Here is a 27,126-nt window from a genome sequence, read left to right as displayed (position 1 = left end):
TTTCTCACAATCCTGCGAGCTGTTCTGTCTGATATTTTTCTTGGTCTTCCAGATCTTGCTTTAACTTCCACTGTTCCTGATGACTGCCATTTCTTAATTACATTCTGAACAGAGGATATTGACATCTGAAAATGTTTTGCTATCGTCTTATAGCCTTCTCCAGCTTTGTGAGCATCAACTATTTTCAGTTTCAGATTTCTAGACAACTGCTTAGAAGAACCCATGGTGCTGATTGTTGGGGCAAGGTCAGATGAGTCTGGGCATTTAAAACCTTTGAGATTGACATCATTTAGTCTTCCCAGATGATGATTGAGAACAATACATGACACTGGCAGGTCTCAGCTTTGCAAAGGGGGAAGTGCATGCTATAAATTCTGCAGGGTGCCCAAACTGGTATTTTGAAAGCATAAATGATGGAAATAAAATCTAACTTTTGTTTACACATTATAAGAATGTCTCATCTGTAATTTGATGCCTTTTGGAGATTTTTCCATCTTTCCTTGGCTTCTTTAAGCACATTAATAATTTTTTTTTTACCTGGGGTGCCCAAACATTTGATCCCCACTGTAAATGCCCCAGAGCACACTGTATCTGCAGCTTATTAGGTACCTACAAGTCCTGATCGCTTCCATATGACTACATTGCAGGCTGACACCTGGATCATGGTGGTAGTGCGGGCAGTGAATAAACCAGCTGTTCACAAATTCCAGCAGCTAGGTGCGAGACAAAGAAAAGGGCTCCTCTATTCAAACTCCTTTGGTACTCCACTACTTTAAAGCTTATCCCCTACAGGATGGTTATACTATTGAAAAATTGGAATAAATTCATTTTTTCTTTCAAAGCTTTTGCTTTTCATGTGGAACAATCTGTATTTACAAAGCTCATTTAAACCTATTACTTCCATTTTCAGCAATCTTGCAATGTTAAGTTGTTTTAAAGGGATTATCCAGCTCAGAGTGATAACCTTTACTCCGGTTCCAGCTGAGGCCTTTTCCTCCGAGAAATTGTGATGCTTGGACCCATAGTGGCGTAAGGGCCACGAGTGTCATACTGCCCTTCAGCCAATCTATGTCCCACCTTGGGCAATTGACTGTTTGCAGTGTGACACTCTGGGTCCAGATGTCACTTCGGGCCAGAGCATCCTGATTTCTGACATAAAGAGGATCGTGGCCGGGGACTGGAGTGAGGTATCGGAGGCACTGGACACTGGAGATGAGTAAAGGTTTGTTTGATTGATTACTGTTCAATGACCAAATTTACTCCACTACTCTAAAGCGTATCCCCTTATCGGACTGCTGAGATGCACCGCAGTCTCGAAAATGGACTTCATCTCTCTCTGTGTATGGAGCAGCTTGTAGTCACTGGGCAGATTTTAATTTGTAGTAAAATACTAAGGTCATTTAACATGACCTTATTGCTTATATTTTGGTCTGAATAGAATGTGTTCTCCACATGTAAATACAATTTAAAGGGACCCCCATTGATCACGAAAATGGAGGGAAAAAAAGGAAAGGTTGGTGTAGGAGAAGCCATTGTCTTATTTATCACAGCGGCAATTGGCAAGTGCCGCTCCATAGACAATTAATAAAGCACTGGCCACACATGCATGTTCTGCTCCTTTTTATTGCAGGGGATATTTTTTCTTTAGGCTAAGCTTCTACTTATTTTTTTTTCTGGCAGTTTTTGGAATACTGCCACTGCAGTTTTTGAGCCAAAGTCAGAAGTGGATCCATAAGGGAGGAGAAGTGTAAGTCCTTCCTTTATATTTCCAATTCCTTTTGAATACATTTCTGGCTTTGGCTCAAAAACTGCCAGAAAAAAAAACAAGTGGAAACTTAGCCTTATTCTGGTGATCGACGTGGGTCCCAGTGGTCAGACTTCCACCAATCACCCAGTTATCCCCTGTTGTATGGATAAGAAATAGCTTTAAATTGTGGGAATACCACATTTAAAAGTGCATGGGTCACCTACCTGACAATGCTGCCCTTACATGGACATACTAGTCCACTCATCCTACTAGCCTTAAAAGCACAATAAAATGTTTTAGTGTTTGAATATGAGGAGTTATCAATGAATGCATCAGAAATATAGTTATGAGATCACTGTATTCTTAGGCAGTGATTCCACTGCCCCTCCAATAGTAACTGCTTAACATATGGAAAACTGTAGGGTGCATATTTCAAATACTCAATAGGTTCATTCCTTATCAGTAGAGATGAGCGAACTTACAGTAAATTTGATTCGTCACAAACTTCTCGGCTCGGCAGTTGATGTCTTTTCCTGTATAAATTAGTTCAGCTTTCAGGTGCTCCGGTGGGCTGGAAAAGGTGGATACAGTCCTAGGAGACTCTTTCCTAGGAATGTATCCACCTTTTCCAGACCACCGGAGCACCTGAAGGCTGAACTAATTTATACAGGATAAGTCATCAACTGCCGAGCCGAGAAGTTCGTGACGAATCGAATTTACTGTAAGTTCGCTCATCTCTATCTCTACTTATCAGCATTGAATAAATTAAGGTTTCAATGGTCTCATGAAAACGCACATTAACATAACTGTTTTTACATACCTTACTACTATTTCTATCGCGTTCAGTTTTTCGGTTATACCATGGTTCATCCCATTTTTCTTCTGCTTGCCATGCATATTTCAAGATTGTGCTGAGAATAGCTTCAAATAGGAGAATAATCAAGTACACAAGCAAGAAGGTGTTCATGGATCTGGGTAAGAAAATGACTGATGAAATATTGAGTAATGTTATCTATAAACTAGGTACAAAATAAAAAGCATAAGGTTATTAACATTTAAATGGGCACTGTCAGATACAAAATCTTTTTATATTTTGTACATCTTGGCAAAACCTTAAACTTTCTAATATACTTCATAAGAAAATGCTATTTCTTTTTTTTATAGATACTATGGCTTATAAAACAATGGCTTTGTCCTAGCTAAAGCACAGCATGGACAAAGTCCAGTAAGTGAGGATGGGCTAACACTCCTCTGTGCTCTCTCCTGTCCTATCAGTGCTAGCTCACCCTCACTTACTGTACTGTGTGATCAAAATTTTTGACATGTCTGGGCAACATGTCAAAAGTTTACTCAAATGATAAGAAGCTTCATATATATTGGTATATAAAATAACCTATACAGATTCCTTCAGATTACAATTGTGACAGACTATAGATGCTTATTTTAGAGAGATATAGGGATTTTTTAGGGTGCATTCACACATACAGTATGCTGTGCATATTTGATGCAGAGGATTTGAAGCTGAAGATTTTATGCTGTGTTCAGTCATTTAGTTTACACAGAACTCTACCCCATAATATCTGCAGTTTCAAATCCTATGCATCAAATATGAGCAGATACTGTACAATTGAATAGCCCCTTAAAAGGTTATTTGCACTTCAGTCACTCATAGGCTGAGTGGTTTGTCACTGCCGAAACAAGCCCATCACAAAGCAGAAAAAAGCAGTGCGCTAGCAGATGTCGCGGCTGGGGGGTGGGTTCCTATAAAAAAACATTTTTTTGAGGCTTAAGCACAATACAAAATAAATCCATGTATCCTGAATACCCCTTTTAACTTTGAAGTGAAGTTTAAAGAAAAGCAGTAGAGATCTATAGATTCATAACCAGAAGCTTGGACAGTGCTGTCCAAAATCTTGTGAGATATAAAAACACAGAAGCTCTGGGGTCCTTTGATGGATGGGAAAAAGTTTCATCTTAGTCACTAAATATTCATAAAGTGTAACAATTACTTATTTATAAAAATACAATGGACACATACTTGATTTATGTAGTTGTAAATACTCCATACAGAGTGGACATTTTTTAATGAGGTTGTCTGGCAATTTTTTTAATATGCACAGGCTACATGCTTGAACAACAACAAAAAAATTGTACTTACCTTATTGTAGTGCCAGATGTCAGCCACACTGCACTTCCTGGGGGTCAATAAGTCGCACTGCCAATCACTGATTGAAATGGGACACCATTGCGACCAGTAATTGGCCAAGTGGCAATGTGTCATGCTGACCTCAGCACCAGTAACTGAGGTTCAGCAGAAACTAGTTGCTGGGGGTCGTGGGCGCAGGAAGTGCAGTGCATCAGACATCGGCCACCATGATATCAGAGGCTGTGAGGAGTGTAGAAGGTAAGTACATTTTTTTTTGTTTACGCAGACAGCTTGGGCATTATTATAAAAAATTAAAAAAAAATATTTAAAAAAAGAAACTTTTTGTCTGGCAACACCTTTAAAGCAAACAAGGGTGTTTTTTTCTGTAAAGAATCATTATTAAAAGGAACTTATCACATGTTTATTACGTGACTAATATATACAAGCCATTTCTTCTTCCTATGTATTTGCATATAAGCCATACAATTTATTCTTAAAAACAACCTGTAAGATCCCTGGAGTGTTGCACACCCCCTCCAGGACCTGACAGACCAGAAAAACTGTGTTGTTCTAAAGTTCTCCCCTGCTCCATGCATTGTCACATAGAGAAAAAAAGAACTTTATAATGGGTACAAAGGTGGGGTGGTGGAAAGTTGACACAACAGCTTCCAGTCATGCTTGTGGCATCGTCTTCCCACTAGTCAGACTTCATTGACAGCCTGGGTACAGAAACTCTGCACTCAAGCTATCACTGCAGCCAGGCTACTCGGGAGGAGGGCACAGCTAGTGTGACTGAAAGCAAAGGAATAGCATTTTTTCTTATTCTTGTTAACTAGAAAATAGATTGTCATACTTTTCTACTGCAGATCGTTTTTGTGATTTACACTTGTAATTTAATGCCATTTTTGCTTCCATCCCAGTGTATACAGCAACTCCTACAAAAAAAATAAATAAATAAAAATATAGAAGTAAATGACACAGACTAAAGATACTATGCATCTCCTGATTAATTTTTAGAATAAAATAACCAGTTTAAAAACACACACTAAATATATGAAAATCTGTCGGTAACAAATATTACTATTCAATGTTACCATTAACAAGGCATTCACATTCTCAAATTACTACTGTCTCTGTTACAGGTAGGCATTCTCCGATGCACAGATATTTCGCCAGCTAAAACATAGTGGCTGAAAATTGTGCTTTTCGGCCTTGAGCCGAATGGTAAAAAAGGGCCAAAACATTGGAAGGGCGTGGCTTCCCAAAATGGCATAGCCTGGCACTATGTTGGTGCTCAAAGGCTTTTACCTCTGCTCCCTAGGGAATGGCACTCAAGGCCACTGAGACTACCCAATTACTGCAGGGAGCTACAGGATGATTCAGGCTTGTAGTTTTCTGTGATCTTACTTAAAGCGTACCCGTCAAATCCAACAATTTTTATGTGTCTAGCACCTTTATTTATTTTTTATTACACTTTTAATTTAGCTCACTAGTCTGAATTCCTCTCAAAAGGGGGGGGGGGGGGCTCACTGTGCAGGTCTCTGCCCCCTCCCTCAGTATTCTGTCTGCTCACATCTCCCCTAGCATTAGCAAAACTACAACTCCCAACTTTTCCTCACTGACAGTAGCGGGACACAAGCTGACAGTGGGAGGATTTTTCCTCTAGCTGTGAGCCCTGCGCTGACAGCTTTCAATCAAGGAAGTGTGTCCATGACAACATAGGTGATGACGCATGGACACAGCAGGACTGGTATGTGTCCAAGCAGGCAAGGGGGGCAGTTGTTTGACTGTTGTTTTTTTTAGTATGAAATACTGAAAATTTTCTAATGAAAGCAATTGCAAAATCTATTGGTTCTGCATGCTTTACAACATATCAAAAGTTTTTGTATCTGACAGTGCCCATTTAAGTTAGAGTGCAACATGCTGGGAGTTGTAGTTTTGGTTTGGGTAAGCTGCAGAGCCAAAGGCTGTGTCAGGGCATGCTTGGAGTTGCAGTCAGTAAGTAACTAACTGCAACTCCCAACATTTTCTGGAACAGCCATTGCCTCTGCTGCTGTCCCAAGACTGAAACTCCCTGCCTGTTGCACTATAACCGATACTATACTACTATGTACATGCTGGGAGTTGTAGTTCTGGTTTGAGTCAACTGCGGAGCAATAGGCTGTAATAAAGGCATTCTGGGAGTTGTAGTTAATTTGTGACTAACTGCAACTCACAGCACTTACTAAATCAGCCTATGGCTCTGCAGTTGTCCCAGAATGAGTCATTTTCAGTTGCCGTTTTTGCCCACCGATATTCATAAGTATATCACAGACACATCACACACACACATTACTGTACCTGAACATAAAAGGGTCATTATATATGGATCTACTGCTAAATACAGAGACACCAAAATACACAATCATTAGCAAGGAGAAAGTGAAGAAGACCACTAAGAATCTCTGCACATACACAAGACAGGGCACTTCAAACAGCCTAAAATAGTGATAAAGCTAAAAGTTTACTGTACAGACTATATTTATGGTATTCTACAGTTTACATAACATATATCTGCTGAAAAGATAATAAAACTTCATTCTAAGCCATATTAGTTTACATTCACTGCCATTAAAGGGGCATTACAACTATTAAATGGGCATTGTCATTTGCAAAAACATTTCATACAATTTAGGTATACTATATGTAATTTACATTGGTTTAAAAAAAAAAGTTTAAAAAAAATGAGTATATATTTTTGGGTGGAAAAAAAAAAGAATGCTTTCTTTTTGCTATTGCTTGTGTGTCTCAAAATACAGGAAAGCATTGCCGGACAAGCAGGGCACTGATGCATTGTGACATGCTCACCAGACAGACTGATTGACAAGCAAGAAGCCTGCATAGAGCTCTAACCACTGAACACCCCCCCCTCCCCCAAGATCCCGAGAATGGGAACCCAAGTCTTACCACAGAATGAAGCGGCAAGTGGCGCATGTGCACTGCCGCTCCATTCATAGTCAATGAAGATACTGGAGATAAAAGGAGATCCAAGAAAGGGAGATGAATCGCGCTGCCACAAGAAGTATATATGGGTAAATTTATTGCACACAAAGGATCCATGACAGAGGGATTTCCTACAGGAAATAGCAATTTCACAAAAAGATAGCCACAGCGTTATGGTGGACTCACAGCACAGCTATTTAGCTCCAGGAAAAAACATAGATCCTTCCTAAGCATGGCTATTACTGTCTGACAGGTAAGTACTGAAATCACCTAATAGTGGATAACCCCTTTAATAATTCAAAGCACTAAGGCTAAGTTCACAAGTAAAAGGTGCAGAAAGTTATGTCAATGTATACCATGGTAAACCCACACTGGGCCCTTAGAGTTCATTTGACGGAATGTAGTCTACTAGTGACTACATTCAGTCCATTTCTGAGCGAATAGTTATTTAGCAGGATTCAAAAGCACAGCCTTCTAGTGACCTACAGTCAGGACATTTATGAACAGCCTTCATTTTTACATTTTATTATATTTCACTTAATAAAAAACATACCAAAAATTTCCTTCGTGTTTTTCAACCTTGCACCACGAAGCAAAAGGTTTTCTGGTCCAAGAGGCCTTTAATAGAGATAAAAAAATGTAATTGCATATATACATAAATGCATATGTTAACTCTCATTCACTTTTAACAACCACAACAATCCTCAAAAGCCCAACTATAAGGCAAAGTTTCCACTTGTTTTTTTTTCTGGCAGTTTTTGGATATCTGCCACTGCAGTTTTTGAGCCAAAGCCAGAAGTGGATCCATAATGGAGGAGAAGTGTAATTCCTTCCTTTATATGTCCTATTCCTTTTGAATACATTTCTGGCTTTGGCTCAAAAACTGCAGTGGTAGATATCCAAAAACTGCCAGAAAAAAACCCAAGTGGAAACTTAGCCTAATGCATACAATATACATAAAGAGTTATTCCAGGAAAACACTTTTTTTTATACATCAACTGGCTCCAGAAAGTTAAACAGATTTGTAAATTACTTCTATTAAAAAATCTTAATCCTTTCAATAATTATCAGCTGCTGAAGTTGAGTTGTTGTTTTCTGTCTGGCAACAGTGTTCTCTGCTGACATCTCTGCTTGTCTCGGGAACTGCACAGAGTAGAAGAGGTTTGCTATGGGGATTTGCTTCTAAACTGGGCGGTTCCCGTCACACGTGTCATCAGAGAGCACTTAGACAGAAAAGAACAACTGAACTTCATCAGCTCATAAGTACTGAAAGGATTAAGATTTTTTTTTTAATAGAAGTAATTTACAAATCTGTTTAACTTTCTGGAGCCAGTTGATATATATAAAAAAGTTTTTTCCTGGATAACCCTTTTAATAAATCATAAATGACTATAAACAGTAGGCCTTGACAAATGCCTGGCGCTAGGTTGCCACAGTGATTTGGAGCTGGTGCCTGGGATCTCATCAGCCATCTATCAGGGTATCAGCAGCTCACATCCTTAAATCAAATTTACTGCAATCTGTCACCGACCAATCAGGATCGTTCCGCAGTGCATACCAGTAGTACACTTGGCAGCTGTTTCATGTGAGGAGGAAAGTGGCCGTTATTGCCATGAGCACAAATGTCTGAACTATTAAAATGTAAAGGTATTGAAACTGTGTGGTAAATGGCATAAATGTAAATAAAAAGCAATCAAAAAGTTAATACAACACAAAAGGTGGTATCGTCAAAAAACGTGGGTCTTAACTTTTTTGCTGGCTTCTAGATTCAAAACAAAAAATTGTCAAGTTGTGATATACAGATATGACAAAACAATATCCATTGCTACTACACTTACACAATACTAGCTAAAGCTTGACATATAATACATTACTATCTTTAAAAGTTAAAACAATCTAATGGATGGGGGCCCGCATGCTAAAACCCAAGAATCCCGAGAATGAGGACACAATTGTACTCATGATTAAAGGGGTATTCCAGACTCATAAAATTATATGCCAATCCTTAGGATAGGCCATCAATCGCTATAAGCAGCGTGTCGACAATTAGTACCTGCAATATACAGTCAACATTGCCCCGGGCCTAGTTATTGAAGTCAGCTCCCTTTCACTACATATTAAATGGTACCAACTGCTTCCAGCCACATTCACTGTGTATTGCAGGTGCTGAACACTGATCAGTGAGGGTTGGTAGTGTACTGTTAATCAGTGATTTTATTACAAGTCTGGAGGCTCACGTTATGCTTTAAATCTTCCTTTACTACTTCAGGCAGCAAACAAACAGATAACATTCAGTTGCTAATAAAAATATGCTAATTAGGTTTGGCCATTAGCCAATCACTGAATATTCCAGTATCATAAAGTCCCAAACTAATAAATCCACTTCCTCTTTCTTTGCTGCTTCAGTATAAGATAAGTACTATATATTTTTTGCTCTGCTTCACACATATCTCCATTTATTCGGTTCTCTATATGTTGAAATTGATATACCGGTATATACTATTAAATACTCATTCATAGCGTTATTGGTATATTTATTTATTCATTACCCATTAACTATATATATCCAGTTAATTTATTTACATTTCTTTCCTATAAATATATATTGCCCCTGTATTATTATTTTCTGTATTAATTCATCTCATATAAAATTTCATTATTTATATACATTATTCCCCTCATATCCCCCCTCTAATCCATGACATTAGTTTTTCCCTAACAATTTTTTTTACCTCTTACGCGGCTCCCGCTGCGTAACTGAGGTGACATGCACATTTGGTGACCAGCTGTTATTCGTGCATTTAATATCTCCCCTCAGACGCGGCTCTCAGCTATACTAAGTGATTCGTTCTGTCAGCTCACCTGTCAGCTCCGACTATCGCTAGTGTGTGTTTCTCTGTCTGCCAGCTCCTGCTGTAATACTAGCTACGACGTACAGTGATCCCTCAACATACGATGGTAATTCATTCCAAATGAACCATCTTTACTTGAATCCATCATATGTTGAGGAATCCGTGCAATAGTATTACAATACAGTATAGAAAGTTATACTCGCGTGTCTCTGCCGCCCCGGACCATCACCGCTGTCCTGGATCGTCGCTCTTCATCGCCGTCATCACGTTGCTACGCATGCCGCTCCTATTGGATGACGGGATGTGATTATGACGAAGGAGAGCGACGGCCATGCAGCGGAGCCTGAAGACGACAGTGATCCCTCAACATACGATGGTAATTCATTCCAAATGAACCATCTTTACTTGTAAGAGGCCAGGGTCTGGAACACCTCTCATAACCCCTAGACAGAGGAACCTAGGCCCCTAAGCTGCTGCAGAACCTCACAGCTGTCACTCAGAGCTGTCATATCTTAACCTGTAGCTTCCCAGCATGCCTGTTATTACTATAACGTCTGGGACAGGTGAGTGACACTCACCAGACAACACGGGGCACCTTAAACGGCTATCCGGCAGCAGCTGAAGCAGTCCACGCTGCCGCATAGCCGTTTATGCAATAACCCTGACATAAAAAAAGCATTGTATGTTGATGTTGCCTTCAACATGAGATGGCCTCTGAGAGCCCATCGTATGTTGAAATTATCGTATTTCGGGGCCATCGTAGGTCGGGGGGGATCATTGTACACTTATCAATAGCTTTCTATTAGCCGGCTCCCGCTGTCTCCTGTCAGCTCCGGACCTCAGTGTTCCCGGCACCTTCTCATAGGCTCTCATTACTTCAATATTCCTGTCAGGCCACATACTCTGCCTACAGTATCCTTAATCATCATTAATTATACTTTTTGGGATATATATATATAGGATAAATGTAGGCAGCACACCAAAAATTGTGCTAAATCAAAGTGCTTTTATTCCAAGGAACAAGACAACGTTTCGGCGATCTCACACCGAAACGTTGTCTTGTTCCTTGGAATAAAAGCACTTTGATTTAGCACAATTTTTGGTGTGCTGCCTACATTTATCCTATTGAAAAACGGACCGGAGCACCGAGGTCTCAGGGCTGGCACTCATTCAAAGCAGGAATTAGGAGGTGCTGCTTCAATTTGGATTGTATATATATATATATATATATATATATATTTTTTTTTTTATTCTAGGTTATTCATGATTTATTGTCTACATCAGGGGACTCAAACTTGCGGCCCGCGGAACGAAAGTTTGTGGCCCGCGCCAGGTATGTAGTGAAGAAAACTGTCTTGAAGCAGTTCTGTGTCCTGAGCAGAGCAGAGACTGCTCACGCCCCCCTCCATCAACCAATTACAGTGTCTCAGCACTCAGCACAGTGACTCAGCACTTTCCTCAGCTATTCGGGACACAGAACGCCTCAAGACACAGTTTTCTTCACTACTCCAGAAAGGAGAAGTGCAGTGCAGTACAGGTAAGGTTGTATGTGTGTGTGTGTGTGTGTGTGTCTATCTATGTGTGTGTGCATTTGTGTGTGTCTGTCTGTATCTGTCTATGTGTGTGCATGTGTGTGTGTCTGTATGTATGTATGTATGTGTGTATGTGTGTGTGTGTGTGTGTGTGTGTGTGTGTGTGTATGTGTCTGTGCGCATGTGTGTGTGCATGTCTGTCTGTGTGGGTGTGTCTGTGTATGAGTCGGGGGGAGTGGGGTAATCGACAAGTAGCACCCTCATCATCCGTCAGCTCATGCTATTACCACACGGAGTAGGGGGAATGGGGGGGTTGCTGGTGGATGATGGGGGTGCTACTGCTGGTGGAGGGTGTTGCTGGTGGATGATGAGGGGCGTATGATGAGGGCATTATATGTAATGGGCGCATGCGGCCCAGCCTCACCCAGCTGCTTCCTCAAGTGGCCCCCGGATAATTTGAGTTTGAGACCCCCGGTCTACAAGATATTGACCCTTCATAATTTATTCTCATAATTATTAACTAATAATTTATTACCCATACCTTATTCATTTATTGATGAATTTATATATATATTTTTTACTACATAATTTATATATTCATTTACCCATATTTATCGGGGTATACCACACACCGGCCTATAACACGCCCCCTCATTTTACCAAGGATATTTGGGTAAAAAAAGTTTTTTACCCAAATATCTTTGACAAAATGAGGGTGCGTGTGTGTGCATTTGTATACCCCGATACACTGTTACTGACCCCACAGAAGCCAGCAGGAAAGGCAGGGGGAGGAAGGCCGTCGCTGCCCGCTACTCTCCCCCTGCCTTTCCTTGGGTCTAGAGCCCTGCTGCCGCCACTTCTCTCCCCCTGGCTATCAGTGCCGCTGCCCCATTGCCGGCGCCGATAGCCAGGGGGAGAGAAGCGGCGCCAGCAATGGGGCAGCGGCGCCGATAGCCAGGGGGAGAGAAGGGGCAGCGGCACCCATTGCCGGCGCCGCTGCCCCATTGCCTCCCCCATCCCCGGTTGTATAATTACCTGTTGCCGGGGTCGGGTCTCCGCTGTGCGTCCCCTGCGTCGTTGCTATGCAGGGGACACACACCGGAGGCCTGAAGCAGCGCGGACCCGACACCGGCAACAGGTAATTATACAACCGGGGATGGGGGAGGCAACGGGGCAGCGGTGCCGGCAATGGGTGCTGCTGCCCCTTCTCTCCCACTGTCTATCGGCGCCGCTTCTCTTCCCCTGGCTATCGGCGCCGGCAATGGGGCAGCGACACTGATAGCCAGGGGGAGAGAAGGGGCAGCGGCGCCGATAGCAGGGGGAGAGAAGCAGGCAGCGACGGCAGGTCTCTGCACATGGAAAAGCCGCTGCAGTTCATTGATTTGAAGCGCCCGCTTTAAATCATTGAACTGCAGCGACTTATCGGCGTATAACACGCACATAGACTTTAGGCTAGAAATTTTAGCCTAAAAAATGCGTGTTATACGCCAATAAATACGGTAATTATATTAATTACTTAATATATATATATATAAATATATAATTATATATTATTTATTTATATATACTATTTTTCTATATACAATTTTGAGAGATTATGAGAAATCTGCAAACAGAATTTTGATTTTGTGGATGAAAATGTCTTACAGTCCATGGTAGACCCAGGGGAGATAAATCTAATTGTCCCTCATGATGATCCACTTGTCCAGACCAATTTTCGCTTTTACACTCATTTTTTCCTCCTTGCCCTATAATAGCCATAACTACCTACTATAATGATACCTTTTAATTTTTCAATAACATTCTCCGAACCAAAAAAAAAAAAATAATTATATATTTATATATATATATATATATATATATATATATATATATATATATATATATATATATATAATATATACCGTATTTTTCGCAATATAGGACGCACCGGCGTATAAGACGCACCCAATTTTTAGGGGCAAAATCTAAAAAAAATAAAGATTTTGAACCCAATAGTGGTCTTCAACCTGCGGACCTCCAGATGTTGCAAAACTACAACTCCCAGCATGCCCGGACAGCCAACGGCTGTTGTAGTTTTGCAACATCTGGAGGTCCGCAGATTGAAGACCACTGCAGGAGATGGTAATACTCACGTGTCCCCTCCGCTCCGGACCCGTCACCGCTGCCCTGGATGTCGCTCCATCGCTGTCGCCGTGTCCCCGTCGCTCTGGAACGTCTCTGCTGCCCGCTGGGTATCCGCGCTCTCTGTCGCCGCCATCACGTCGTTACGCACGCCGACGCACGTACGCGACGACGAGGAAGGAGAGCGCAGGCCATACAGGGGATCCCTGAACGGAGAAGACACCGAGGAGGCAGGTAAGGTCCCCCCCGGTGTCCTGTAAGCACTAACCCGGCTATTCAGTCGGGCTGTTCGGGACCGCCGCGGTGAAATCGCGGCGGTCCCGAACAGCCCGACTGAACAGCCAGGTTAGTGTTACTTTCCCTTCAGACGCGGCGGTCAGCTTTGATCGCCGTGTCTGAAGGGTTAATACAGGGCAGCACCGCGATCGGTGATGTCCTGTATTAGCCGCGGGTCCCGGCCGTTGATGGCCACAGGGACCGCCGCGATAGGGGTGCATTCGCCGTATAAGACGCACTGACTTTCCCCCCCCAGTTTTGGGGAAGAAAAAGTGCGTCTTATACGGTGAAAAATACGGTATATATTCGGTGAAGTGAAATTGAAATAGTAAAAGTTTAAAATAAATTAGCAGATTTGGTGGTTTTCTTTTCTACGTCATTTACCTTGTGGTTGAGCTAATGTTATTTCGATACTTTATGTCGCCTGATTACAGCAATACCAGATTTGTATAGTTTCCGTCATGTTTTACTAATTTTAAAAAAATTCTGAACTTTTTTGAATTTTTTTTCCTTCGCATGCCAGGCTGTATGAGGGCTAATTTTTTTGCGGCATAATCTGTTTTTTGTATCGGTACCATTTTGGTATTTATCTGACTTTTTAATCACTTTTTTTACTTCTTTTTCTGGGATATTATAAAAATTGCAATTCTGTGGTTTGGTAATTTTTTTTACATTTACGTAATTTACCGTATGGGATACATAATGTTATATTTTAATAGTTCGTACAATTACGCATGCAGCGATACTATATTTATTTTTATTATGTTTACATGTTTTTATATAGGAAAAGGGAGTGATTTGAACTTTTAACATGGAAGAGGTTAATGTGTGTCTTTAACTTTTATTAAAACTTTTTTGTTTTTGTTTTACACTTTAGACTTTTTGGAGGAATCATTAGATTCCTCATACAGATCAATAGAGTTCTATTGAACTCTATTGATCTGTGTGCTCTGCTATCCATTGATAGAGCCTAGTCCAGCCAGACTCTATCAATGACACAATGAGACACAGACACCAGGTAAGTAGAGGTAAGCCCTCCAGCTACCTCTATAGTGGCTCTTTGACAGCGGCGATCTAAAGAGTTAATAGCCAGCCGCAGCGATCGCCATATGCTGGCTATTAGCGGCGGCCCCCAGCTACTGAGAACAGCCGGGGTCTGCGGATTACAGAGCAGGCACGAGTCGGGAGCCCGCTCTATACAGACTGCTGAGGCCCTCCGCGGTTGTCAGGTCTGGCCCTGCTTGCCCACGGGAAAAATTCACCTGCCCGGCGCCCGGAACTGCATGTCCCGGGCGTCGGGTGATAGAAATTCCACATGCCTGTAGACCAATCGGTCAGCAAGTCTGTACAAACCGCTGTCCGATCTGCAACGTCTACAATTCATGATCTCAAAATCAGTTACCTCAGCAATAAATCACTCTAATATTCATAATTCACCTCAAAAAGGTCCTTCTTCGCTGTCCGATGTCTTCTGGTCGGCTGAGGACTCCACCTCAAATATGGTGGGTGGGTTAAAAAAGGGGAAAGCTTCTCAAAAGAAGCGCCATATGTCTACCAATCCTTCCATTGCTAAGCAACGCAAAATGCATAAACATCATGAGGATCAGGTTTTACCAAAAGCTTTATCAAAAAGCACAGATTTATATGTATCTAATTTACATCACGGACTCTCAGCCCCTGACAAAGTGCAATTTAAGCAGACAATTACAGAAAAAGGCAATTCATTTCCCCAATTCTCCTGTGCAATCTTCTTCAGAAGATAATGTAATTTTTTCTGAATCGGACAGAGACTCCGAATATGGAGACGTATCTGAAGATGATATGGAATTGTTAGGTGATGACTACTAATCCCCTTTTATTAGATAGCACTCGGAACCCATATTTCGACCCAGACCATATAAAGAATCCACGATCAGAATCCACAACCCAATAAGTATGCAACCGGGTGAAAAAACCTTATGATCAAGCTGCCTGTAGCAAACTTAAATCTGAATGTCCCAGACCTACTCTTCCCCAAAAATTGTCTACCCCTCCTGATTTGGATCCAACCCTGGAACGCTACTTAATTAAATCAGGGAAAAACCCAAAGAAAGGAGTTGATCGTGCCTTTAGGTCCATTCAGGACAAATTTTTAGACCTTCTTGGTTCTTTGACCAAGATTCTTGATTTGACGGAGGAAGCATCCTTATCAGGAAACACGATTGATGTGCAAACTCTCCAAGGTGTGGCTTAAAGGGCCCTTTGTCTTTTCCGGAATGCCAACGCAGCCCTGTGTATGGAGAGGAAGTGGTCCATCTTAATGAAGTTGGACCCTCAGATGGTACGCCTGGCGAATTCTGAATCCACACCCTCTCCAGATAATAATCTTTTTGGCAAGTCCTATATGAAAGAAATAAGTATGTAGGGCTCTTTTCGTCACTAGATAAGGCACAGACATCCCTTCACCCCTTAAGGACCAAGCGTTTTTCAGTTTTTGTACTTTTGTTTTTTCCTCCTTACATTTTAAAAATCATAACCCTTTTTTTAAATGAGAAAAGGGGGGCGATTCTGATTTTTACTAGGGAAGGGGTTACATCACATTAACTTTTTTTTCAGCCCCAGAATAGAATCCCTTACAGAGGCCCTACAATTCCACGTGCACATGCATTCTCGGTACCCACCTCTTCATATCCCACCGCACCCTTTTTCCCATCCAGTGGATAACTATGGAAAGCTAGGAGTCATAGAGGATATACCAGATCCAGACCCGCTGCAGGTAAGTGCACTACTTTCACATTTTTCCTACATTCCCCTAGGAGGGAGGATAGCACTTTTTTTTTCCACATTTGGTCCATCATTAACATGACGCGTGGATTCTGCACAGAGAACAGGGATATCGAATAGAATGTATATTCCTCCTGTTCAGACTCAAAAACCACATCCAATACCATTATCAAAAGCAGACCGAGATCTTATCTGTCTAGAAATCAAGGAACTATGTTCCAAAGCCGCAATTATTCAAATTCCAGTAAATACTCCAGGTTTCTTAAGCAATCTTTTCCTGGACAAAAAGAAAGATGAGAGGTCACAGACCTGTCAAATTAAAAAATCCTGAACAATTATATCCTGTATCACCATTTCAAGTTGCAAGGCATCCATCTATTAAAAGATTTGTTACAAGACGATTGGCTGATCAAAATAGATCTCAAAGACTCCTACCTCACGGTGCCTATGCATCAAAACTCACAGCCATACCTCCAATTTTTATGGGAAGGTCAGAAGTGGCAATTTACCAGTCTCTCTTTTGGCCTATCCTCAGCTCTATGGTGCTTCAAAAAAATTGTTAAAACCAGTAGTAACTGTACTAAGAGCTTGAGGAGTTCATCTTATTATATATCTAGACGATATTTTAATCATGGCCGAATCATTACATCTGATACATCTTCATTCACATTGGACTTTGACCCTCATTTCAAACCTAGGTTTCAAAATAAACTCAGTAAAAGATCTATTCTAATTCCATCGAAACAGATAGAATTTCTAGGGTTCTTAATCAATACTCATTTAATCACATTGAGTCTCCCAACCCAGAAATTAAAGATAATTTGGAAAGAAATCCAATCAGCTTTAACCCCTTAAGGACCAAGGACATACTGGTACGTCCTTGGTCCTGCTCCCCTGATATAACGCGGGGTTACACGGTAACCCCGCATCATATCACGGCGGGCCCGGCATCATAGTGAAGCCGGGACCCGCCGCTAATAGCACGCAGCGCCGATCGCGGCGCTGCGCACTATTAACCCTTTAGCCGCGCGCTCAGAGCTGAGCCGCGCGGCTAAAACCGAAAGTGAAAGCTGCTGGTTAACTCAGTGGGCTGTTCGGGATAGCCGCGGCGAAATCGCGGCATCCCGAACAGCTTACAGGACAGCGGGAGGGCCCCTGAGATCCAGGCATGAGCAGTCATGCGGCAGAATCGTCGATCACTGGTTTCCTATGAGAAATATTATTTACTGTATTATGATTATATTATTTATTACTGTTATATTTACCAGCTTTAAACAAGCATAATGTGAGCCTCCGGTCTTGTAATAAAATTGGGGATTTTCCGACCCTTGGTGACGGAAAATATAGATTTTATTAAAGACAGGAGGCGAGTATGTCCCTCCCTTTTTTACCCGATTATTTTCTATTATTTGCAGTTTGATCGCTTCTACAGTGGATCATTTCTCCTCTTGATCTTCACAAGATTCAAGTTTTAAGAATGGTTCAATGTTCTACTGATGTTCCAATTGTTACTCCGTTTTGTTCCAAGAGAGGACACATAGTCTGCATTTCTGCTACGCCACCAAAGAAAGAGGAATTGGATTTATTAGTTTGGGACTTTATGATACTGGAGACTATTCAGTGATTGGCTAATGGCCTAACCTAATTCTCATATTTTTCTTAACAACTGAATGTTAACTTTGTTTGCTGCTTGAAGTAATAAAGGAATATTTAAAGCATAATGCTTGCCTCCTGTCTTTAATAAAATCTATATTTTCTGTCACCAAGGGTAGGAAAATCTCCAACTGATGTCCATTCCTGTGTAAAGGTTCAGTCATGTTAGTCCAGAAAACCCCTTTAACCAAAGGACTGCACATGCCTGTGTTCAAATACTTAAAGAAAAATGTCACATGTTCACCCGCACTATAACCAGATTCCCCAGGTTATAGTGCGGGTGAAAAGGAGACCAATGCGGGGTTTCGGACTGCTATACCTACCTGCAGTCCGGAACCCCGATCTTCCAAAGGTCCCCCTTCTTCCCGCGCTCACTTGCACAATGAGGCGGTCCGCATAAGTGCTGGCGCATCACCGGTCACGTGAGCGCTCGTGCCTACTGAGGTAAATACCTATTTAAAACTTAAGCATATTACATCACATAAAGAGATTCCTTGCTGGGGCCTACCTATACTACCTATACTAGGTACAGCAGAGAACCTCTGGAAAGACTGCATCTTGGTGCTAGTAATTATTATGTGATATTTAATATGTTCCAATCAGTAGAAAGTAATATAGTGATCCTTAAAGGACAACTGTAGTGCAAGACTTTTATTATATTGCTGTGCCCGAGCTGCAAAAATAAACAAAATAAACTTTAACATACCTTCCTACATTCCCCCGTCGGTCCGGTACCGGCCTCGCGGTCCAGCGGTGCAAACCTCATTCAACTTCCTGGGGACGGAGACTTCACAGAGCCGTTGGCGTATCACCGGCCGCAGCGATGTCCCGCCCCGGCCGGTGATAGGCTGAGCGCACTGTCATGGAAGGAGCTCTGGCTGGCTTCTTACATGACAGTGCATGACATTACAATATTTTCAACATACAAAATATTTCAACTTTACAAAACTATTTTAATTTAAAACTATACTTAAACAATTTCAGAAACAGTTTGGATCGTGGTTGTGTTAAAGGGAACCAATCATCACTTTTTACTTCCTGTAACTATTAAAAACACGTCCTAGAGCATGTAACCATTGTTCCTACCATGTTTCTCTAGTGCATGGCAATGAATGAAAAGCTCCGAAAATCAACTTATAAAATGTCCCGCGCTGTATGTTAATTTCTGTAAGTAGTCCATTGGGCGGAGCTGCATTCCTATTTAGTCGCCGTGGCCAGAGCTGAAATCACGCCCCTCCCATCCTAAACACGCCTACATGGGCGTGATTAACAGCCTGGCCGCAGTGGAATCAGCCTCGTCTCTCCTGTCAGCTCGTGCAGGGAAAGGAGCGCGTGAGTCTGCAGACTGCTGGAGTGCCGCTGGGTCCTAGTGCCAGCTGGATACATACACTCTCCTGCTGTCAGTGGAGAGCATAACATCTAGAGATCGGCGAGGGACACACAGGACATATTGTACTTCAATCCTCCTGTCTTCTTAGGTAGATTACTAAATGTTAGGTGTATGTATTAAATTATGTTCTACACTGAAAAGGGAGTGTGGGGGTATAACATAATTACAATTCCCAGCATGTCCGGAGAGCCAAAGTCTGTCTGTGCATGCAGAGAGTTGTACTTTTGCAACAGCTGGAGGCACACTAATTGTGAACCAATGGGTAACATGCCAGTGTTTTCCTGCATTTGTATGCCTACATTTTGCTACAAAGTTACAACTCCCAGCATGCCCAGAAAGCCAAAGGTTGTCCGTGCACGCTGAGATGGATTTATTGTTCCATAAAACTACAACTCCCAGCATGCCCGAAAAGCCAAAGTCATGCATGCTGAGAGTTGTAGTTTTGCAACAGCTGGAGACACACTGGTTGGGAAACACTGGCTTATCTCATTAGGTAGCGTCACTCAGTCAGGGTTGCTATGTTATAGAAGTTGCTCAACTACAACTCCCAGCATGCCCGGACAAGCTTTGGCTTTCCGGGCATGCTGGGAGTTTTAGTATTGCAACTTCTATAACATAGTGACCCTGACTGAGTGACGCTATCTAATGAGATAAGCCAGTGTTTCCCAACCAGTGTGTCTCCAGCTGTTGCAAAACTACAACTCTCAGCATGCATGACTTTGGCTTTTCGGGCATGCTGGGAGTTGTAGTTTTATGGAACAATAAATCCATAAAACTGCCCTTCCACCCCTCCCCAGTGGATAACTATTACTCCCACTAATCCCCTAATCCCTCCATCTCTGCCCCCCCCCTTCATTGATTATCAGCACTAGTGATCATCAGATCCCCCCACCACCACCACTCTTTTCAGTGTATAACATAATTTAATACATACACCTAACTAACATTTAGTAATCTACCCAAGAAGACAGGTGGACAGGAGGATTGAAGTACAATATGTCCTGTGTGTCCCTCGCCGATCTCTAGATGTTATGCTCTCCACTGACAGCAGGAGAGTGTATGTATCCGGCTGGCACTAGGACCCAGCGGCACTCCAGCAGTCTGCAGACTCACGCGCTCCTTTCACTGCACGAGCTGACAGGAGAGACGAGGCTGATTCCACTGCGGCCAGGCTGTTAATCACGCCAATGTAGGCGTGTTTAGGACGGGAGGGGCGTGATTTCAGCTCTGGCCACGGCGACTAAATAGGAATGCAGCACCGCCCAAGTGACTACTTACAGAAATGAACATACAGCGTGGGACATTTTATAAGTTGATTTTCGGAGCTTTTCATTCATTGCCATGCACTACAGAAACATGGTAGGAACAATGGTTACATGCTCTAGGACGTGTTTTTAATAGTTACAGGGGGTAAAAAGTGATGCTTGGTTCCCTTTAATGGCTGGAAGATCCAACCAATCAGAGTGGGTTTTTAACTGGTAAGATCCTGAATTATTGAAGTAAATGCACAGATTTGCTGTCTAGCAGTGCCTCTCTACAGAATAGTGTGGTACTGTACTTTTCTTAACATGGGCCAGGACAAAATGCTCCTTTGGACACCAGGTGAGGGCGGCTCCATTTTGTATCTCTGGTACACTATGCATACAGTTCAGGACAATGAAGAAGTGTCTGCCTACTATGTATAAAGTGAATTACAGCTTCCAGCAGCTTTCTTGGTTTTATATGTAAGGACTTCTTTTATCTGTATTAGTTATCTTGTTCTTTTTATTTAATCTTATTTTTTTTTCTTATTTTGGTGGAGACTTTGGATACAACTACTGTCTTTCCTAAGTGTTTTGGTCTAAAAATAAGAGTTTTAACATACAATAATAATGTAATTTGAAAGACCTTACCATATTTCAACCCCTTATAATGCACAATACTACACTATTGAAAGAATATACACTGAGTATCATTTTGAAAAAAGCATGAGTTCTCTGATGTGCCAGGAAAAACGCCAATCTGAATTAAAGGATAAGTCTCATGTTAGAAAGCTTATCCCCTGTCCGAAGGATCAGTTTAAGATCGCAGGGGGAGTCCGAGCACTGGGGACCCCGCCATCTCCTATACGGAACCCCTGTGCTTTAGCACAACAGCGCGTCACGACCCCCTCCCGAAGCGGAGGCCGCCACGCCCCCTCCATATAGTTCCATGGGAGAGCCATTCGGCAAACTTCGGCTCTCCCATAGAGCTTTATGAAGGGGCATGGTGGCCTCCGCTTCGGGAACGGGTCATGACGCGCTCCGGTGCTAAAGCACAGGGGCTCCGTACAGGAGATCCCGGGGGGCCCCAGCGCTCGGACCCACTATCGGATAGGGGATACGTTTTCTAGCATGAGATTTATCCTTTAATCCATAAAAGAATGTATAGATTACTGCACCCTGACACACAGAAGCAGCTGAGTAGCACTTGGCAATTGTGCCTTAGGACAGATGCATAGCAATTACACTGGGTAGAGTAAGCAGCCTCAAGGAATATTTACAAGAACAATATAGCCCCCTGCTCCCAGGTAATAAAACAAATTTGTGTGGTGAACACAATGCCATCATCTTGAAGGTGTGTTGGGAAGTCTCCTGCTACACTGCTCTTCTTATAGAAACTATGGGGGAGATATTATCAAAACCTGTGTAGAAGAGTAGGGCAGTTACCTTTAGGAACCAGACAGCTTCTTTCATTTTCAAAAATGTCTCTGAAAAATGAAAGGAGCTATCTGATTGATTGCTATGGGTAACGGCACCACTCTTCCTCCAACCCCATGTCCACAGCATGAGCTAAAGCTACATGGTGCGGGGAGATTCCAATACAAATTATTTCAGGCATAGTCATCAAAACAAGACTGTGCATGGACAAGGAGACTATCACAGAGTTCTGCTGATACTAGAATAAGCAGCACTGAAATACACAAACCTTTAGATTTCTCATTCATTTCAATCATTAAAGGGTACCTCTCATCAAATAAACTTTTGATATATTTTAGATTAATGAATGTTGAATAACTTTCCAATAGCATGTTAATGAAAAATATGCTTCTTTCTATTGTATTTTTACCGATCAGTCCTAAACACTCAGAGCTGCCAGCCTGCTTTGTGCACAGCCAAAAAGGCTGTGAACAAAGCAGGCTGGCAGCTCTGAGTGTTCTCCTTTGTGAACAAAGCAGACTGGCAGCTCGTAGTGTTTAGGACTCCAGCATGAGTCTGAAATGCTTGTTGCCAGGACTGGTAGGGAGACCCCTAGTGGTCATTTCTTCAAAGTGGAAAATTAAATAGAAAGAAGCATATTTTTTAATAACATGCAATTGTAAAGTTATTCTGCACACATTAATCTATAATATATCAAAAGTTTTTTTGATGAGAGGTACCCTTTAAATGAAAAAACTTAAAAAAAAAAAAAAAAAAAGTAAAACAAAATATAACTCATTAAGATGCACGATCAGTCTAAAAAACTTATATTGGGGGGCACGGAGCACTTTATTTTATGAATACCAGAAAACAAGCATCCACTTTATCCTATTGTCCAGTGTGAACGATAAACAAAAAAAAATAAAAATACAAAGCAAACTTACCTTACAATATCCTCTGAATGCTCCTGCAAGGTTATTCTTCCAACAAACCTAAGTAAACATTTGCGTGGCATTTTTAGTAACCATAAATATTTTGCATATTTATTAGCTACATTTATTATTCACTTTGCAGTAGAGATTTTTAAAGGGGCACTCTGGTTTCAACAAACTATTTGTAAGTAATGAAAAGTTACACAATTTTACAATACACTTTCTTTATCAATTCTTATGTTTTCTCACTTGAGAAAGAAAATGTAGCCCTCTAACAGAAGAAAGATCAACCAACATCAAGATAAAATTGCAATAGTGAACATGGTGAATAGAAAATAACTGATTTAGTTGTTGCGACTGAAATTTCCAGGTCAGATGAATCGCTCTGAACAAAGGATAATGCTTAAGTGTAATACGGAGAAACCAAATGTCCCAGCCTGGCAGTGCATCTACTGACCCAAATGATCCTGTATGCTCACTGTCTGGCAGGCTGGGACATTTAGGCAAAGAAATACCCATGTATTACACTTATGTGAAACTACAAAAACAGGGAAGAGGGGTAAAAAAAAAAAGGGGGGGTGGGGGGTTGGGGGCAGAGCCAGGTAGGTAGAATTATCTCAGACCCAACTTGGAATAAAGTGGCATGAAGGCAAATGCTGGAAGTGCCAAGTGGTCCATGATAATACGTTAGAAAAAAATACAGTGGTCCCTCAACATACGATGGTAATCCGTTCCAAACGGACCATAGTTAGTTGAAACCATCGTATGTTGAGGGATCCGTGCAATGTAAAGTATAGGACAATGGTCTACAACCTGCGTACCTCCAGATGTTGCAAAACTACAACACCCAGCATGCCCGAACAGCCGTTGGAAGTTTTGCAACATCTGGAGGTCCGCAGGTTGTAGACCACTGTTAGAGGAAGTTGTACTCACCTGTCCCCGCCGCTCTGGACCGTCACCGCTGCCCGGGATGTCGCCGTCCATCGCTGTCGCCGCGTCCCCGATGCTCCGCCAAGGCCTCTGCTTCCTCCGCATCCGCGCTCTCCGTTGCCGAAATCACGTCGCTACGCACGCCGCTCCTATTGGATGACGGGACGGCGTGCCCAGCGACGTGATGACGTCAATGGAGAGCGCAGACGATGCAGAGGATCACGAAGAGGATGCGCCGGAGCCCCGAGGACAGGTAAACGATCGTCAGCAAAGGGCACAGGGAACCGTAAACGGCTATTCGGCGGCAACTGAAGCAGTCAGCGCTGCCGGATAGCCGTTTATGCGATGGCCCTGACATACAAAAGCATCGTATGTTGATGCTGCCTTCAACATGTGATGGCCCCTGAGAGGCCATCGCATGTTGAAATTATTGTATGTCCTGGCCATCGTAGGTCGAGGGGTCACTGTAATAATTTTAACTTTGTGAACCCAGTCGCTTGAGGATGGTGAAAAAGTTAGATTTCAATGGTAAGGTATGACCTAGCAACATCAATTAGAGTTAAATTAAAGTTTTACAAAGCCTACAATGTGGTGGAATAGCAGCATTGGGATGTAAGAGATGGCAAAATGCACTCCTCTAATAGCTGTGATAATTAAGCACAACTCTAAAGCTTCCACAGAAATGACCAAAAACCTGGATATAAAGACAATTGTACTTCTAGAAGGATTAGGTCTACACAAGCACTGCCAGAACCAGGAGTGGGAAGGATAACTTTATTATGGAAAAACTACAATGTTGTGATAATGTTGGCAATGCCATCTCCTGACTCTGGGATTTTTGTTATAAGAATCCTTCCCTCAAGGGGTACATGGAATGACCATGCAACCATACTGCAAGGTCCATTCCAAAATTCACCATTCGCCTTCTGAAATGTTTTACCTGTAAAGATCTGCTTCAGGCTGCTGACATTCTATCACTGCTTTTAATGTGTCCAGGTTGGCAACAGACTGTAATACTGCAGTTTCTGGAACAGCAAAGTGTGTCTGAAAAAGAGATATAGGGGATTAGGAGCATACAATACTCCAGCTTCAGGCTCCTATGAATAGAGATGCTCTAAAAAAGTGTCGGCAACTAAATAAATTATGACAGTTTATAACTTTTCTAGATCAGGTGTGAGAAAAAATAATAATAAATTGATCCATAAAAGGTCCAAAGCCTGTAAGACCATAAATAGTTAAATGACCACTGTCATTTGGAAAAACTTTGACATGTCCTAGCAGCACTGAAGACCTCCACTGAACAGGAGAACACGCTTCGTGCATTCTCTCCCAGCTCCATGTTACATGATAGAGACAAACTTGCAATATAAGTCTAGGGAGAGTGTCAAAGAGCAGGGAGAGGAGTGGGCAGCAGCACAGACTTCTATTGCCATGTTCTCCTGATCAGCAAAGGTCTCAACACTTAGACCCCTGTCAATCCAAACTTTTGACATGTCAATTTTTTTTTCTCCAAATGACAGAAACTCTTTAAATCAGTGGTCTTCAAACTGTGGCCCTCCAGATGTTGCAAAACTACAATTCCCAGCATGCCCGGACAGCCGTTGGCTGGAGGGCCACAGTTTGAAGACCACTGCTTTAAATCATCTCCTTTTGCTCGGGAGGCAGGATACATTTAAACTTCACAGGCAATCTTGTAGCTGGGAATTGCTACAAGACTCACATGATTAGATAAATTACCAGAACTTTGATGCTGGAGGTCCCATGCAAGTCTATGGGACCTTCGGCATCAGACTTTTGGGAATCCGTCTGATCACATGTCTTTGAACAAAAGACTATCATGCCCCATTGTTTACCATTTGTCTAAATGCAATGCATTTTAAAATTGGCACCTAAATAGTCAACCAAGGGGCTTTTTCCCCAGCTGCTATGTCGTTGTGCGCTATGAGACGGAGTTCCCTGCTGCCTCTCCCTAGGATCCATCTCAAGTCGTGAGACCTAAATAATGTAAATCTATGGCACTGCAAGAAAAAAAAAACCCTAGAAGTACATTTTAAGTATTATGCTTTTATATTTCTCTTACAGCATGTGTATCTTCTTCGTATGGAAAACATGCAAAAAGCACTGAACATTTTTAAAGTTGCTGTCATTTAAAACAGTCAGCATTGTATGCATAGTGTATTATTACAGGCGTTTTCCGAGGACCTCAATATCTGATACCCCGCACCTGTTTGGCTGTTTGTCACAGTCACAAGACAAGCAAACATAGTGAAACAGAGCTAGATGCTGACAGCTCTATACATTGGTCTAAATAATCCCTGATGGGCCAAAACTTTGGCTCCACAAGCACAACTGAGACACACCGACTTCCAACATACGTATTATGAAGTCAGTGCCAGAAAAAAAGTTAAAATGCCCCACACTCAAAACTAGAGATGAGCGAACTTACAGTAAATTTGATTTGTCACGAACTTCTCGGCTCGGCAGTTGATGACTTATCCTGCATAAATGAGTTCAGCTTTCAGGTGCTCCGGTGGGCTGGAAAAGGTGGATACAGTCCTAGGAGAGAGTCTCCTAGGACTGTATCCACCTTTTCCAGCCCACGGGAGCTGAACTCATTTATGCAGGATAAGTCATCAAATGCCGAGCCAAGAAGTTCGTGACAAATCAAATTTACTGTAAGTTCGCTAATCTCTACTCAAAACTTTCAGACACCAAAAGGGGCATATGTAAGGACTGTATGTTTAGGCCACATTTACAAGGCCAACTAGACACTTACTGACACATAAAAGTGACAAATAAGGCAAGAAATAATTAGTTAAGAACTTTAAAGACACTTTTTGGACAATTTTGGGGTGATTATCAAAAAAAATGTTTATGGCTTCCTTCAGACTCACTTTTTATTTTTAACAGGGAAAAAAATAAAATGCCACAAAAAAACTTCCCTTCCTTCATGATGTAACTTTTGTGGCAATTTGTCCCAGAATAGTGGACAGGGACACACAAAAATTATGAGTAGAAATGGAATTTTATATTCCCTATTGACCCCTTGCCAACATCTGGCCAATGTGTTATGGACAAAAAAAAACACCATGTGTCAACAATGATCTTTTTCCTGGCATTTTTATGGAAAAAACTTTCTGAA

General features: G+C 41.9%; 1 protein-coding gene across 7 annotated transcripts in view; it reads right to left on the bottom strand.

Annotated features, from left to right (window-relative positions):
• The window catches only part of ATP11B (ATPase phospholipid transporting 11B (putative)), a 162,058-nt gene that overhangs the window by 71,293 nt on the left and 63,639 nt on the right, over positions 1-27,126 (bottom strand). For all 7 annotated transcript variants that reach the window (XM_056565292.1, XM_056565291.1, XM_056565293.1 and 4 more), the window contains 5 exons: positions 24,925-25,028; positions 23,067-23,114; positions 7,429-7,493; positions 4,747-4,828; positions 2,568-2,718 (listed from right to left, as the gene is read on the bottom strand). In XM_056565292.1, coding sequence (XP_056421267.1) covers positions 2,568-2,718; positions 4,747-4,828; positions 7,429-7,493; positions 23,067-23,114; positions 24,925-25,028 — 450 coding nt within the window. The remainder of the gene's footprint in view (positions 1-2,567; positions 2,719-4,746; positions 4,829-7,428; positions 7,494-23,066; positions 23,115-24,924; positions 25,029-27,126) is intronic.

This window comes from Hyla sarda, chromosome 3, assembly GCF_029499605.1.
Source record: "Hyla sarda isolate aHylSar1 chromosome 3, aHylSar1.hap1, whole genome shotgun sequence".
Classification (NCBI taxonomy): domain Eukaryota; kingdom Metazoa; phylum Chordata; class Amphibia; order Anura; family Hylidae; genus Hyla; species Hyla sarda.
This window is presented reverse-complemented; position numbering and strand designations above follow the sequence as displayed.